This window comes from Hippichthys cyanospilos, chromosome 5, assembly GCF_059441005.1.
Source record: "Hippichthys cyanospilos isolate Australia breed blue-spotted pipefish chromosome 5, RoL_Hcya_1.0, whole genome shotgun sequence".
NCBI classification, from domain to species: Eukaryota; Metazoa; Chordata; class Actinopteri; order Syngnathiformes; family Syngnathidae; genus Hippichthys; species Hippichthys cyanospilos.
Genome location: NC_142373.1, coordinates 23,060,262 through 23,078,255, shown reverse-complemented (window position 1 = coordinate 23,078,255; position 17,994 = coordinate 23,060,262). Strand labels below are relative to the sequence as shown.

Sequence of the window (17,994 nt, the reverse complement as noted above, 5' to 3'; positions counted from 1 at the left end):
GTCATTTGAGACTCTTTTGATTCCTTCTTGGAAATTTGCTTTATGAAATGTTCTTTTGGTGTTTTCTGTTGGCTTTCTTCCATTTTCTCTTTTTTTCCCTCATCACTCTTCAAAGTTTGCTAGCCGCTCCCTTTTCTTGCTAATTCTCTTCTTTGTACAGTATATGCTGATATCTTACCAAATGCACGTCTGCCACCCAACGGCTGTTCTCATAGCTTGAAAAAGGCTTTTCAGCCTTGCACCTTGGAAGCGAGATGCATCAAAACGTAGAGATGAATATCGTGCCAAAAGCATATGCCCCACTTTTATCTCTGTCAGTGCCAAGCGTTATCAGAAAAGGCAACCCACTGATCACATCTATCGTAGCTATTGAGAGCAACACTCCCATCCAGCTCAATAAGCTTAGAAGTAAGAGAAGTGCTGGCCACAAATGTCATCTTTTTATTAATGAAAGAAAACAAATGTAGTGGCAAATAACATGTTATACGACAATAATTCTTCTCGCTGGCAAGGAAAGCGTTAAATGGGATTGGGAGTGAGGGTAAGTTTTTCAAATATTTTAATGTGACATTTGATGTTGTCTTCTTCTAAAATATTCTAACTAATAAGTACAATAGGCATGTTGGGAATTGTGCCAAATATGGCTTTATTTTAGACATACAAAAAGATAAACATGAAGTAACTTCTTGTTCTCTTTGGAGCATAAGTAAATACAAACATGCTTTACAGACATGGCTTGCATAAGAACATGTGTACACTGCATCTGAAATATTTTGACATAAGCTATCACATCTATTAAATTGAGTATGTAGCCACTCACATCTACACAATGTCTTCAGCAGCTCCTCTGCTCTGCTCTGCTCTGCTCTGCTCTGCCCCACCTCTGCCCCTCCACCCTCCCTTCCTTCTCTATCCATTTGGCCCACTCTGTGAATATTTTTATTCTCACTCAAGAAATTAAAATAAAGATATAAATAAAACACGCTTAAAACTATAGGACGCTAATATGCCAAGATGACGCGCTCTACAGAAGTGAGTGCTGGCCGGGTGGGCGGGTTGAACGTCTTAAAGGCTTGACATGGTTGATTTACTAACGTCACATCACTACCTACTCCTAGAGGAAAGTTTGATATGTGATTTTTCTGCCATTTTTTTGTTAGACCCTCTGGCACAATTGATTTATATTGTAACTGCCCACTAAACATTATTTAATACATGTATCATTTGTTTCAAGAAACCCTGCAGAGGTGTTGTCACTCTGGCCACCCAACAGAAGAAAATCTGGATACATTGCTGCATTTTTCTAATTATTTACTATAATTGTCTGGAAATTATTCATACTTTTTAAACAAAAACGTTTTCTAGTTATATGTGAGCCTAAAAGTGTGTGTGTGTGTGTGTGTGTGTGTGTGTGTGTGTGTGTGTGTGTGTGTGTGTGTGTTTTAGTTCATTTATACCGCTCCTTGTGAATACCTCTCGTTTATACTGCAATGACAATGGATGCACTAAAAAAAAATCTGCTGCATCATTAGCTGGGTTTTCATTACGTATTTTTGTCATTATAGATGAAATCATCCTGTTAATAAAAAGTTACAAGTACTTTAGAACAGGTCCATATTCAATACATGACTCCATGTACACTCAGACTTTTGAAATACTGTAGTTTGCATTCCCCTGGAGTTCCTCAGGGCGCTGTCATTTATCTTCGCTTGTAAAAATAAACCAATAAATAAATAAATTCATTAATAACAATTCATGTTGAACAGCTTTAACATTTTCGAGGCCGTTGCTGGTTAAAAATGCAGTTGTTTTCATTTGTTCAATGCCCTGCCATTGTGTTCTTTGCTCAAACCACCATGTTGGCATAAGTCTTATCTATTGTAACAACTGTATTTAAGTCCTGTCAATAGATATAAAATGTAAAAGTTGAGTTATGAACATTTAAAGCTCTGGGGATTACTGTCAATGAGTCTTAATCATTTTATGATTCCAGACAGCTATTTCCGGACTAATGAAACCCCAATAAGAACATAAAACATGTTGTTTCCAGCTCATAGCAATTGTTGCATTATGAATACCAGTATTGTTCAGAGGGACATGACTGATTTCTGCATAAGACAGATGAGTTGAATCAACTTGAAAATCAATGATTATGGGCAACATTTCCCTAAGTAGATGTGATGACTTGCTGATGCTGATGGAGTTTTTGTAATAAGGTGTGACTATGTGGACCTTTTTTGTGCACTTAATGCATGTTATTGCAAAAATCCCTGGACCCCTCCCTCCCCTTTTATTTCATTCAATAGCTATTTTTGGCGATGGGTTTTGAAAGGTTAACCTGTGAAATGGATGTGGAAACTGTACAAAAATAATAAACATGTATCCTCTGTGATGTGTGTTTCACGGGTTATTTTAGCTTCTTGAGAAAATGTTTTGAGGGTTAGGGTTAGAGTTAGAGTGTGAGTTGGATGTGTGATTATTTTGTTGTGGTAGTACCACGATTTTTGCCCCATTTTCTATTTATTATATAAAAAAATATTTATTGTATAAGTAATAATATTCCTATACAGTACAGTACAGTATATATATATATATATATATATATATATATATATATATATATATATATATATATATATATATATATATATATAATTATTATTATTATTATTTTTTTCTAGACCACAGCCAAAATGTCAGACCACAGCCAAAAAATCAGAAGTAGCACGAGTCAAATGATAGAAGAATGCAAAATATATTTATTATATTTCATATTTAGAGGTGGGCCGAAATATTTTTGTTTACTCAATATTTCAGGCAAATATACTGTATATAACTTCACTGATAACATTTTGAGTGTCATGTGCATGTCATGTTTGCTTCAGCTGAAACCATTCTTGAGCTTTGCCAAGATGCACTCAATTCATCTTCATAATGACAATCATTTTATTTTCAAAGCATCAATCTGTGTGCATCAATGAACTTATGTACAGTCAGAGTGTCCGAAGGTGATTGATTAACTGATCCTAAAAATAGTAGCTGATAAACCTAACAGTCACGCCAACCCATAACCTTTAGACACAGGCTTTAACATTGTCCATCACATAAAATTACTGAAGCAGAGAATGTATGTACATGCCCTGACAATCCATTCTCATTGACTTGACATGAATGCTGCTTCAATGGTCCTGTCACATAATCGAGATTTAGGACGTGAGGTAAGCCGTACATTCTCCGAGCGAACACATGACGTCTCTCCATCCGTCTCGGCATCGCCAAATAGTGTTAAAGTAAAGTGACTTCCTTTTGAAGCATTTTATGGACTTAAGCAGGTCAATAATATGATGCCCACTTACACCCCATGTCTTAAATATTTTAGTTCTGGAGTGTCACTTTGATGCCAGAAGTAATTATGGATGTGTCCGTCCTCATTAGGCCAGATAGTGGATATGCCAATTGAAGTGTGATGATAGCCATAGAGCAGGAAATGAAAACCACAGAGTGTAATGTAAGGAAGGAAATGGCTCCTCAGATGATCAATACAGTTAAATACAAACCACATGACCACAATATTTTTGTAATACGGTATGCTGAAATTTACTGACACAATGTAACCGGCCATGTTCTTGATGTCACTCACTGGGTAACGGCCAATAAAAGTAAACGTACAACAACAGTGAGGATACTCTGAATGCACTGTTTTTACATTTTCAATATTGGCCACTCTGTGATGTGACTGCAATAAAAACAGTCATGAGCACTTAGGCTAGCTATTCCGCTAACACAGTTATGAAGGCCAACTTAAATATAAAAGCTTAGTCCAGCTATTGCATTGACGCCCATGTCCTATTTAGCGCATTTATTTTGAAGATAGTTTTTAGACCATGTCATGACGTGATGTTGTTTGTTGTCGGCATTTTTTGTTTTGTTTTACCTGTATTCCCAGGAAAGATGCGGAAGCTCGGCAGTGCTCTCTTCTCGACTCGTGAAAATGCTAGAGTAGTTGCCCTTCTGTTTTGTTTATAGTCTTATGTTGTTGAAACGAAAGGTCAAGAAAAAGAAAAGAATGGGCTATTGTTGGCATATAAAAACATTAGAGTTCCAATACTGTCTATTTAATAGAGGCGCATTGTGTAAATGCCAAAGTGCTGTATGGAACTAATGTATTCTAATTCACTGATGCTGTTTTCCAAGTGAGCTAAAGAAAGCCTAAAAAGCAGAACAAAATGAGATCATTTGCTGCTTTATAGTCCGATGTGTTGTTCTGACATATGAGAAAGAGCGAGAGAGCTATATTGATCGCTAAATGCTAATTTCTGCTCCCGACATAAAATCAAGCGTCCCTGTTCACACAAGCGAGAGCAGCCGGCGTAATAATAGTACCGCCCTGCCTCACTGCTGTTGGAAATCCTGTCCTCAGGGTGTGATCTATATGTGTGTCTGTTGCATAACGTGGAAGTGAATTGACATCACACAATCTAAGATGATAATGCTCACTTTTTGATTGACACTATCACAATGTCAACAATAAGTTCATAACTATCATACAGATAGAACTTTTTCATATGTCAACTCTCTTGAGCTAAATAAAGATTTCCAAAATGTTACAAAAGAAGCATTTGGCTCACTATATGGTGAAAAGAAGAACAGCTAATTATGTCTTGAGCCTAGGATGGATTACAACTTTTAACCATAAGAAAACATTTTTTTCTCACAACACAAGTATTTTTTTTTACTTTTTCTGGAGCATTAATTTTGTTATCTTACATACATATTATTGTCGTTTCATACTTCATTCCTGTAAGTTACATCTCTGAGTATCCAAGGTAGAAAGCGAATGGCCGAAAGAGAGCTTCTGTAGCATCTGACGGAGCTTGTTACCTGAACATATCAGTGAGGAGAAGGGTATGAAATTATTTCCAAAGCAGTAACTATACCATGAAACACAGCAAAGTAGAGAATGAAGTAGAGAAATATGACACAACGTAGACATTACCAAGACTGAGAATAATAAAAACACAACAAAACTACTCAAACTGGCTAAGGCAACACTGAAGGAATTTCTCATAAGTACTGGCCATTTAGCAATTGTGAAAACAAACCTACAGTTTTTGTTTCGTTTTCCCCCTAATGTATTGGCTATAGGTTAGAATGTCACCACTTTAAATCTCTAAACGTGTGGCAGTGTGATGAAACCCATGTTGAACTTTTCAGAATTTCAAAAGGAATATTTGGGGCAAGGCGGTTTGGTGGAACAGAGGTTAGCACGTCCGCCTCACAGTTAAGGGACTTAAGTTCAAATGCACCCTGCTGTGGCGTTCCTGTGTAGAGTTTGCATCTTCTCCCTGAGCCCGCATGGGTTCTCTCTGAGCAGTCCGGCTTCCTCCCACATTCCAAAAACATGCATGTCAGGTGTATTGGACATACTAAAAATTGTTCTTATGTGTGATTGGGTGCATAAATGGATTGATTGTCTATATGTGCCCCGCTATTGGCTGGCAGTCAGTTCACGGTGTCCCCTGCCTACTGCCCATAGACGGCGGGGATAATGAGGATAAGTGGCTACAAAACCATCATTGCCAAAAGAGCACTTTAACGAGTTACAGTGAAGTATTGTGTTATTGCATTGTTTTGTTTTCCATTAGAATTTGAAATTTAAGAACAAGATAGAGGGAATTCTGAATGATTCCTAATATATATCAATCTTGACAAAAAAAATAAGCATCTGCTAGAACACAGGTGTCGAACTCCAGTCCTCGAGGGCCGATATCCTGCATGTTTTCAAACCTTTTCCCTCAAAAACACCTGATTCAAATGATTGGGATCATTTTGAAGCTCCTGCAGAGCTTGCTAATGAGATAATCATTTGAATCAGTTGTGTTGGGGAAAGAAAACCGGAAAACATGCAGGATGCCAGCCCTCGAGGACTGGAGTTCGACACCTATGTGCTAGAACGTAAAACAACAAACACCCCCCTCTAATATATATGGATTACCCTCTAATGAAAAGGAGAATGTAGACTTTTGTTTCCAATGGATGGCATCATTGGTGTGCCCATCTATTCGGCATCCTTCCTGAACCAGACTAGCAGAGATAGTCTGATAGCTAGCAAATAGTTAGACAAACAAACATGAAAATAAAAACATGATTTTTTTTGAGGGAGCCTTGGCAGAGGTTTGTACGAGACATTCTAAGTGTTACTCAAACAACACATGTTGGAATGAGTCTCTCGTTTGACACAATACTTTCTTATGACAAATGACACACAGTCAGATGAAGGCTTCTCGGCAGTGTTTTCCTCCACTTGTCACAACCGTGGAAGCTTGATTAAATGAGAGATTGATAGATTTGATCAAAGAGATAAACTTGGACTCTGAAGAGGGCTGCCATTATCAGATGAAGATGTCAAAACAGAGCAAGTGTGACGTGACATGTTAATGACCAATTGAAGGCTTCTTCCTCATCTTTCTTTTTTGTTATGGTTTATTTTAGCTACAGGGATGTGATTGAACTGTAACATCCACTTTGAACACACTGCTTATTTTTCCTCCACCCGATATATGTGATCTATGTTTAATTCATGATATCACGCCACGCTGTGTTGGCCCTCGGCAAATTGGAGTTGATGGGTTTCCATTTAGAGGTTGCCCCCTTTTGCTTGTTTCTCTGCTGAAGTCGACCATGAGGCTTGTAGTCTTTAGCGGAGTGGAGCGTCAGGGAGTCAAGCATATAGATGAGTTAGTTTGTCTTTGTGTGTATGTGTGTGAGAGAGTGAGCGAGAGAGAGAGAGAGAGAGAGAGAGAGAGAGAGAGAGAGCGAGAGCGAGAGCGAGAGAGAGAGAGAGAAAGCGAGCGAGAGAGAGCCTGCAGTAATGTCGTGCTGAGCGCCACACTGTCCTCTAGTGGCAGAACGCTAGTACAGCACGTGCATTATCTCAAGCAGAACATTTTATGATACTTGGTAAACTCGACCAGTGGTTCTCAACCTTTTGTCATTGTGCCTCCTATGAAACATGTTTTCAGCCAAGTACCCCTAAACCAGTGCAAAGCGTTTTTGAGTTGAAAAAAACAAAAACTTACAACATAATAACATAACATTTGTTTTGTTTTATGAACTTATATTTTCATGAAACAATTACTGTATATCAAAATAAATAAATAAATAAAATGGTTGGAAGTATGAAAAATTAGAATTCCGACCTTCCTGTGACAACAGCTTTTACTTCGAATGAATGGAAACATTTTTAAATATGTACTCTCTGCAATAAAATCAGAGCTAATTTAAATGTTCATACATGGCGCTAAATGTCATTGGTATAGATAATTGAACATATATATTATTTGTTATGAATAAAGCAAAATCAATAATTGAACATGCTGGGTTGCATTTAAATTCTATTAAAAATACTGTTGTGTAATGTTAGTGTGATTGATTGAGTCATATCATGTGCACACCATGGTCTAGTCTCCTAATTGCTTGCCTGTCTCATACACTCCATCTTACTCTCCTCACAATGCTGCTCTGTATCTACATTTTGTGTTGATTCCTTAACCTTAGTGCAGTGACATCACATCCCTATCACCTCATTGGCTTGCCAAGTGTCGCCATCAGTGTTTCCATTAATGCCTTGTGCATCATATATTTTCTTTCATGCGCACTATCAAAAGGTTGAAGTCGCCTCAGTTAATGGAGCCCGGTATCGTAATGTTAGCCTTCACAGACATTAGTGTTTGAATCTTCATTCTCAATTGACCGCCTGCCTTATTGGAGGCCTGTGATGCATCCAGCAGCAATAACAGAATGGAATGGACCGCCATTTCTCTGTGGGAAGCGTGTCATATGTTTTACGATGATTGCAGTGTGCTTTCTGTCGTGTTTATCATGTTCTCATATATTGAGCGCTCAAGTTAGTACTGTTATATAATTTTTCTTGTGAAGCGATGCTTGTAAAATATAAAAAGAATACATGCATTAATTATGATTGCGGTGCAGAGCATGACAACAAAATTCAGGCATATACAATGGAATATCAATACAGCGATATAGCTACTCTCCGCCTCTCCTATCGGGCTCTCAGTGCATTTCATTTTTTTTTTTCAAAGGACTATAACTTCACAGTAGTGTATAATGAACTGCAGCTCTCACACTAATACACAATCTAGTTCGAATTAAGGCACTTTTGCCGAAAACTAAACTAATGCTTTTCTACGTCTGGCACTACTAAGGACGTTAGCAAAATCCACACTTGCACGGCCGCACCGCTGTGGCTTATGTCTAACACAAGTGCGGAACTTACCATAGATGTGGGCAGAATCAAGAGATGACCTTTCATGCAAAAATGGGCGAGGGATGAGAGGTGTTAGCAGAACGTAAAGTGACCTGACATTCAGAAATGGGCGGGGGCAGGGGTAGCACGCTCAGCAGCGGGAATTGAGAAGTTGGCGTCTCACTGAAAGCACTCTGCTATGTGTTGGTTAAAAAAAAAAAAGTTTGTGCCACAAAAGAGACTGTTGGATGGGAAAGAAAGGTACGGAGGGTTTTACTAAATATATTTCACACATTTTATTTATGCACTGCCAATGTGAAACAAAAAATCCGAAACGCTGAGTGAGCAAAAAGATGAAGCGCAAAGTGGCAAGCGAACACTGTATATTGTGTATACTATGGCAGATATCGCTCCTCTTTAAGTGAGCTTTAAAGTTGAACTCATATTTTTAGCCATGGTGAAAATTAGAATTCTAGGGTCCTCATACAGGTTCATACCGAGCCCAAGTACAAAAGTTGCTGTTTATTAGATGAGACTCAATAATTAATTAGTGCTCGCATGCATGTGTATGAGTGCGAGAGAGATTTTTGAGGTCGGTCTCATGTGGCCCGTTCAAAAAGCTCTACCTTGCTTCTTCCTTGATTAGTGTTGTGCGTGTGTGTGTGTGTGTGTGTGTGTGTGTGTGTGCCCGTGTGTATTTGTGATAAAGTGATGGATCATGCCTCTGGCTTAAAACTTGTGTTGCAATCACAAATTTGCGGTAGCTAATGCAGGGCTTATTTTCTCCATTCCATAAGCTGCAACCCGCACACTATATTTAACTCAACACCATTGATGGCTTTCCCCTGGATCAATCAAGGAGTAATATTAATGATTTTCCCCCAGGCGCTAGTGGGTTAATATTTTGCCGCCATACAAATCCCACACACAAATGCAGTTGTCACTTCCAACTAATTGATATTCTCCCACACTGCTCCGGGCTTCCCAAAGGAGCGCCAAACTGCTGACAAAGCTCGCTGTTCCTCTTCCACTGCTGCATCCTTAAAAATAGGATGTCAACTATCTGAATATGTGATCAGAATGCAGATGGCACATTGGTTTGCTTTGCTTGCCAAGCTACTCAATGCTTTTGCTAATTGCTACCGTGAAGAAAGACCACTAAAGGGGAAAAGGTTACACGCAGGGAATTGGGGATATTTGCGTAATCACTTTAAAAGTCATGTGATTGTTACGATGGCGTAGCATGGTGGGTGAGGGGGGTTGAGATGAGGAAGGGTGTGGACCCAAAATGCAGGGAAGCGGGAAAGCTAGTTCAATTCTGGAAAAAGATTAATAAGAAAATAACAAAGGAAAGCAAAGTTGACAAAGAAAAACAGAGTAACAAATCAAAACTCAAAAATAAACTTTCCACTCAATACTTGAACACTAAAAACTCCTTAAACAAAGGCACAGAAGAAAACGACAGCAACAATTCAATAGGAGACCATAACAGTTGGACAACAACACAACAAGATCTGAAAGGAGAACTAAATACTGTCTGCTCAAACCTAAGGAGAAAACACGTAACACCTGGGCAGGAAACAATTGCTGAAGGGAACTGATTGGCCAACTCAAGGGAAGCAGGTTGACAATGACAGGTGGACACAATGACACTGACGAGACACTGACACAAGGGGAATAGAAACATGAACAAAAGACCAAACTTAGAATGTGCAAAGAGAAATCAAAGCCCAGTAGAAACCCAGAACAGAAAGGAACAGAAAACCCCAACATGAACCAAAACACAAACAAAATTCCACAGAACATAAGAGTGATGAACTTAGCCAACACTATATAAATGGAAATCAACACCTTATATAAGTAGTTGTCTGGGAAATATTGTGGCCACTTGTAAAAAAGGCTTGAAATGAATTAAAAATGTAACAAGGATACATGGACTTCTTTGATCATCCGGCTTTTGCCTCTACCCAAATAAATTTTCCAAAGATGTCTCACACAACAATATATATAATATATATATCATAATAATATAATATAATATAATAATATATAAAACAAAAATATGTGTTTATAATAAAATATATAAAAAATAAGTTGATATATATATATATATATATATATATATATATATATATATATATATATATATATATATATATATATCTATTTTTTTTTTTTTTTTTTTTTTTTTTTTGGGGGTTGCCTCAACACTGTGTCCAAATGCAATCTTTACTGTAAGCATTGACCTTTCTCGACCAAAGGTTCCACATATAGGTCATTGTGTAGCCCTCACAGTCCAATAAGGATGCTCCATCATCTTTCCCCCAGAGGCTTTTCCACTGGTCCCCTCCTTCAAGGAGGCAGCCAATCATTGCAATGTAAGTATTAACGAGCTAATTCAAGCAGCAAGTGGACTATTTTTGAGTGGCACTTGCTGTGTTTCATTAGCGTTCCTGTCGGAGGTTTCCATGCCGCAGGCTAGGCTTTAATCTTATGCTTTTGGAGGGGTAAGGACGATGGAGAAGGGGGCTGGGCAGCGCTTCATCATACTCACGAGAGGGAGACAAATTATAACGTGGCTCGACGTAGTCCCCAAGGCACATTTGAGTGCCTGGCAGCCATTATGGGATGTACATTTAAATGATTTTATGACACAAGCTCACAAGATGATGAGCCGGCGAGTCAAAGGTTTGTGGCCGGGGTCACTATGTCCACCGCCCCTTCTGGAACATTCCCTGGAGGATATATAGTAAATTATCGGTGGACACTATTGTCTGCCAGCATGTTATGTGAGTTTAGTTGGGAATCCTAAGGGCAATATTTGAACAGAATTATTTGGGGGTCAGATGAACATCATGCAAATATCATTTATGTGGATTTGAAACCTAGGACATAAAATTGAATGTGGCACTAACTGAATGTTTTTTCTTTTCTATTATAACCTGTTATTGCTTGTCAATTGCTATGGGTGACAGTAGTGTTCTAATCTCACTGGAAGCACATCTGCAGAGACATACTTCCAAAAAAACTATTAGACAATTTATAGTCATTGCAGAGAGTTGGGATGTGGCAAATAGTTTATTTGTTCCAGGATCAGAGGGTCATAGCATTTTACTATAACTTTTAACAATTTTACCTGTCATATTATAACTTTGTTAACAAGAATAAGTTCATGGTTGTTTATCACGAAAACAACAAAGAACTCACTTGTGTAATAAGGATAACCTTACACACCTTTTGCTACATTATTATAAAAGTAAATTAACACGTGTAAAAATCAACACAATAACAGTCTCGAGTCCTGACTAAAATTTCATAAATGACAGCCTCAATACTTTGATTGGGAGTTTACTCACTGTAACTGAGTCAAACATCCAAAGCAGTCGAATGCACTCATGTTGCGTAATTCAGACATTTCATGCCTGTATTGAGTAGTGATGAAGGAACGCGGCCGGGAGGCGGAGCGGCGAGAATCATCATCAGTCGGCTTGTTTATCCAACTTGTGTCGGCTGACATTTTGTTGTGGCGTCGCTGCAGGACATTGAACTCACACTAATGTCATTTCCTCAAAGCAGATTGGATTAGAACATTTGGTCCTGATGGGACGAGCCTACATCTGATTCGATTGCATCTATGCAGTTTTTCTTTGTTTTTTGTCATCTTTTTTTACTTACATACTGTATTTTATCCAGAATATTTTTACTTTGGGCAAAGAATATTCTTACAACAATTGTATGTACAGTATTGAATTAAGAACACCACTTCTTTCGAAAACACGAATAAACTGTCTGACATTCATGAATGGATGATTGTGTATTTGCTACATGGCAGCGACTTTTTTTTTTTTTTTACTGCAGGTGCAAAATTCACGTTTGCATTAAGCCCCCCTCCTTCTGATTTTGATATGACTCCTTTTTTTGTTTACCATATATGGCAATTCTAAGGCATTTTTACTCCTTATGTTTCAACAATTACCCATATCATTGAAGAACAAAACGCGCATTTTTCTTAGGAATGTTGTGCAAAAGTGTCGGTTACATAGAAAGTTACGACTTTTTATGCTCCCTCTTCAATATTGTCCCCCCCCCCAAAAAAAAAAAAAAAAGATGATTTATGGCATATACGTTTTAAATTTAAAGATTCTCTCAAAGTCATAAAGTGCAACCAAAGTGTCATAACAACATTCTTTGTGCTAGTATGTGACTTAACATGAAGCTTGAACACATTTCTGGAGTTCAATTTGTAGGCAAATGAATGCAAAGTGCTCAGGGGGGTCAACTGTCAAGTTCTCCATGTAACCATATTAGGGCCGAGTAGAGGCAGTATAAATGCTGGCATTGGTGATCAGGAGGGAAGGCTTTTGGCCAATGCGAGCTTTGGAATGGGACTGACATGGAGGCGCGTGCATTTACGTGCAGGAGGAAAAAAAATGTAGGTACGTGTGCACTCGACATATTGATTGCTCTTTGTTTTTCGGATGTTTTTTAGGCGGAACTTGAGCATTGGTTTAAATCGTTTTTAATCCACTTTTGTTTTGTACTGGTATTGTGAAAGTTGCAAAATTTCTCTTTTCTCTTGTGCTGGAACATAACAAAAATTGGAAATGTGAATATAATACTTTCGAACTAATGCTTACAATTTTCAATGCTACAGATGTGTTTGTTTTCTATTTGTATTGTAAAGTTGCCTTTGTAGTTCGGAATAATTTCGGAGCAACTTTATAATGATTTAGCTTTAAATAAAGACAGTGAACAAGACTAATGGTTAATTTATATCGCATATGTCAAAATTGAAGCCTGCCACACCCTCTTGGATTTTATATTCTGTTGTTGTTTATGTACTCATTGAGCGGCCCAAAATAAACTCAATCATTGGACCTTCTACATCAGTGTAATGCTCACCTTTTTAACATTTTATCATCAATAAATAAGTGTGAACTTGAAAATGTTTACTATTTCACAAAGTAGATAAAGCCTTAAGGTCTTTCTCAAGTATTAGCTGAATCATTTCAATACGTTTACTCTCTTGATAGAAAGCTGAATAAGCCTTTATTATAAAATATATGTTTTCAGTTATATTTCTAGTCTCATTCCCCTTCATCAATACTCCATCATCTTCAACTGACACTGACAGCACAGCTACTACAACTAGCAGGAGTGTGCTGTTATCAGTTTCACGCATTTGGTGTCGCCACGGAAATGGTTGAAATATTTGTTGTTTTGATATTACAGCATAATGGAAAATAAGTATTCAGCATAACATTTTGTTGTTCAGCGACCATCCGTTATGTTTGAACAATGATTTATTTTTATCTTATTTTTTTTACCTGCATCAAAACTGTTTAGAATGAATCTGCAGTTAGTTCAACAACAGACATATATCATTGTCTTGTATTTGACTCCCTTTTAGTAGCTCCTCCCTTCCTTAACCATAAGAATCTTCCTTTAACTTTTCCCTTCACACTACCTCACAGACCAACAGAATGCTGTGTTAAGACTTCTGTCTTTGAAGCTTCAGATATAGAAAACCCCCAAAAGACATTTTTAAAGGCTTTTTTTACCCTGAAATCCTTATCCTGAAACATTCCGCAACACAGAATACCTCTATTTCATTTTCCTTGCAATACATTGGACATTGTTGTTTTGTTAATCGTTATCCTCTCCCAGAATCTGGGTCTGCATATGCCCACTTGGGGAGGGAGAGCACAGTAAACAATCATATTTTTTAAGTATTTTTATGCGTTTTTAAACAAGTGCATTGAAAGAAAAAAGATTAACAAATGTTTTCTATTTAAGAAACTTTATTAGTCAGTGATTATGAGACATGGGAGAGCCCCTGGAAATTGCAGGCCCACAGGCCATTGCCCAGCGACAAGACCACTGATTATGCTCAATGATGCTCTATATGCTAGATTGCACTGCAATGTATTCAGATACATAATCAGCAACTGCCCAGTATGGATTTTACATTTTTGAACACATAATGTGGGATGTTTTGAACTGTTAATTTCTCTCTAGTCCAAATTTCGGTTGTGTGCCTGTGCCAGTCATGCCTCTGAGTCTTTTTGAATTGCTGAGGGCTGACAATGCAGAAACTGGAAGTGTGTTGGGCAGCATTGGAAAAAAAAAGATGTCATTTGTGACCCTTGGGTTGATGAAAAAAATCACCAAATGCCAGTCATGCATTCTAGGCTGTTTGAATCGCAGAATATGGGTGTTTGGCGCTGGAACAAGAGGTCAGACATTTATTGTGGCTACGTGTTAATATGTACTGTATGTCTTGAATACTGTTATTCGGAGCCCATGGGCCACAAAAAAAATAAAAAAACAGCCACGCCCACTAGACCATTTGAAAAGAAATTATTTGGCTGATACATGGCCCTCAAGTTGGACAGCCAACTATAAGTTTCAATTCTTATAGTTTTTTAATTGCTATGTGTTCTTGCCGTGTTCTCCTTTGAGGTTAAATATCATGTCTGTCAGTCTGTGTAATGAAAGGTCAGTCTGCCACGTGATTGCTTGCCTGAACATTTTGTCTGTCTTCCTTTTTGCCGCACTAGACAAGCAGAGCACTCTGTCTCGATATATTTAGACGAGTAGATGGTCCACGCAGTGCCTCTGTCACGGTCTGACAGTGTCCGCTGCTGGCTGCAGCCTTTTACTGCATCCTCCAGTCAATGCAGCGTCACAGTCACTGCACGTGTATAGTAGAGAACACACTGTTGTTCACGCGTGAAAAAAGTCTACATAAGGCTGTTAGTGTGAATTTTAATTCCCTTATCAGCTATGTTCAGCTTGATGTATTTTTCTTCCCTCCAAATCCCATTTATCTCAGGGAGGAAATACCAGGTTTTCCCTAATGAGAATGGATGACTTTGAATGAATGTGCAGATGCTCATCCGTCAGTTCTCGCCATCCAATAATAGTGCAGCTGGATTCAACAGGTGCATGTGGAGACCCCTGGGACAACCCCCTTCCTCAGTCTTTGTAGCCTAGAGCTTTTAATTACAGACGCAAACAGCAGATGGCTCTCTCGAGTTTTAATTTGAATGTCTGTGATTTCCTGCCATGCTGTTGCTTCTGCTTCCTCTCTATATATATATATATATATATATATATATATATATATATATATATATATATATATATATATATATATGTGAGTGTGTGTGTGTGTGTAGGGGGAGGGGGGGTGGGTTGTGCGTTCGCCTACCTCCCACAATCCAAATATAAATGGTCTATAGGCGTATTTGTGAATGTAAATAGTTATTTTCCTTTGTGTGTCATGTGATTGGCTGGCATGTTCAGGGTCCATCCCTCTAGTGCCCAAAAACAGCTGCGATAGGCACCAGTAAGCCTGTGACCCTCATGATGCTAAGCGGTTGTGATAATGGATGGAGATGAAAAGTTGCTGTCCATGGTGCTGAAAATATTGAGCTAAACAGATAGGCTTTGGCATACATTTTTTTAGATTTGTCGATCTTTTTGCATAAACTGACTGAAGTAAATATCAAAAGTAGGGTATTACCATAAATATATGAATAGACGAATCATAGGCATTAAAGGTTAAAGTGCAAACAAAGCATAACAAAGCACAACTAGTTAAAATTTACAACAAAACTAAGCATTTTAAACAAAATTATGAGTTACAAGTAATTGAGCCATTTATATTTTTGTTTGTAGTATCATGTATCTTTATTTTTATTCATAATATTTATAATTGGAAGCATTTTATCGACTATACTTAACACCAAGTCAAGTCAAAATATTTTTTTACAATAATGTTCTCTGCAGAGCCACTAGTCTAAACAATGGATTATGAATAATATTACATTCATGGAATATGATTTAAGGTGCAAAAACACCTCAAGGACTTTACAGTTGCTCCGGTAATCACAATCATGGCTTGATTGGTCCTTACTTGAGCCCTGAGCAGCTTTGTTGTCATTTTCACTCAATAGCAGCTGGCAACATGGCTGCCTGCTGAGACGGATTAAAAGACTGTTTAGGTTGCAATGTTTAGGTTAGCTGGTTGCATGGAACATACTAGTAGTAGTAGTAGTGTATTTTTTTTTCTCGCATGAGTTCACTTTCAAAAATGTGACATTGAAAAGTCCAAATTAAATTCAGTATAAACACGATTGTTCCACGCTAAGTAGATTCTCAAATGAAAATTTTCAATTAAGTGGCTATTCAGTCGAACGCCAATATGTAATGATAACCACTGGTGTCAAGCCATAACCTTCTAGGTCACAATCAGTTCTTTTTTTTTTTTTAAATCCATTCCAGGTTTGTGAGTGTCAATTTTACACATTGACCGATTGAAAGTGTTGAGAAGGCCTTGCTCTCTTTGATGATGCAATGTTAATAGCAGATCAAGCTTACCATTTTGTGGCCTCTTAAAAAGTGATGATTTTGGAGGTTCGGGGATTGCGTCTTACCCAAGCGATATCTTTTTTTGCAACTGTATCCAAACTGTCTTTGGTTGTTGATATTTTGCAAAGGCAGCCACTTTGAGTACAACTTTTCATGACTCTCAGTATCCAAGTCGTTTATCTGAAGTTGCAACTCTTTGAAATAAACTCTTGTGTTCCAGCATGTAGTAAATTGAGATAATGGGTGTGGTTTGTTGATTGTGCTGTTATATGTAACTACATCCGGTTCTAATTGTGTATCACATTTTACAATACAAGGTTTGCGTACACATTTTACTATGCAGACTGTCACGCCGCGCACACGTCAAGTTCATTGCACTGGGATCAGTTTTTGTGAGCGTGTAGCTATTATTTGTTGTCGTTTTTGGTGATTGTGCCGCATCAGAACTTCACGGAATACCGAAAAAAACGCATTCTACCGCACAAGTTTGGCTTACTTTTGCGATTGCGTCTTTATTTGGACGTGTTGCTCGGGAACAAACTTCACTCCCCATAGATGCGCTTTGTGTGCTCATGCACGAGCGTCACTTAGACAGCAGCGTGAACGCGCCCGCTCGGCTGACAGGAGGAGAAAAAGGAGGAGGGTGGACAAGCACGGCTGGTGAAAAGGAGGGAAAAAAGGAGTGCATTTGCCTCTCAGCACGCTGCAAGCCGCAACTGGACCTTCTTTTTTTTCGTATTAACAAGCGTGAATCGGGAGTATTCCTTTGGATAGCACTTTCAGGGAGCCCGAGTTCTTCAAGACTGTTTCCCCCCCTTATGCATTCATGCGGAATTACGCATGATTTCCTGGATGATCCACTCAGTTTATTGTTTATCATGTAGTGTTCCGACAGCACGGATAGTTGTCATTCTTTTTAATAAATAACAAAGTGACATTTGACACTATACTGGACCGGAGCGGACCGCACACGCCGCCACCATGCCGGGACCGTGACCCGGTGGCCGTTTAGTGCGCACACCGCGGGAGCCGGACGGCTGATTTTGACCAGCCATGGCCGCTGCCATCGCGAGCGGGCTGATTCGGCAGAAGAGGCAGGCGCGGGAGCAGCATTTGGACCGGCCCTCCACCAACCGGCGCCGGAGGAGCCCCAACAAGAACAAGGGGCTGTGCAACGGCAACCTAGTGGACATCTTCTCCAAAGTGCGCATCTTTGGCCTCAGGAAACGCAGGCTACGGAGACAAGGTGCAAGTTTCGGCCACGCAGCCACTGGTTGATTGCCACTCCCTTTACAGGCAACACGTTTACAGCGATGTGTTTGGCGCGTGCGTAAAAGGTGATAAAACGCTGA

At 38.7% G+C, this 17,994-nt stretch overlaps 1 protein-coding gene across 2 annotated transcripts in view; it reads left to right on the top strand.

Annotated features, from left to right (window-relative positions):
- The window catches only part of LOC148424032 (fibroblast growth factor 14), a 101,967-nt gene that overhangs the window by 46,747 nt on the left and 37,226 nt on the right, over window positions 1-17,994 (top strand). Inside the window, exon 1 of one of the 2 annotated variants that reach the window (XM_088415059.1) lies at window positions 17,308-17,888. The exons of the other annotated variant lie outside the window; for it this stretch is intronic. Coding sequence (XP_088271185.1) covers window positions 17,696-17,888 — 193 coding nt within the window. The 5' untranslated portion in view covers window positions 17,308-17,695. Of the gene's footprint in view, window positions 1-17,307; window positions 17,889-17,994 lie in introns of those variants that run through there. 2 annotated transcript variants of the gene reach the window in all.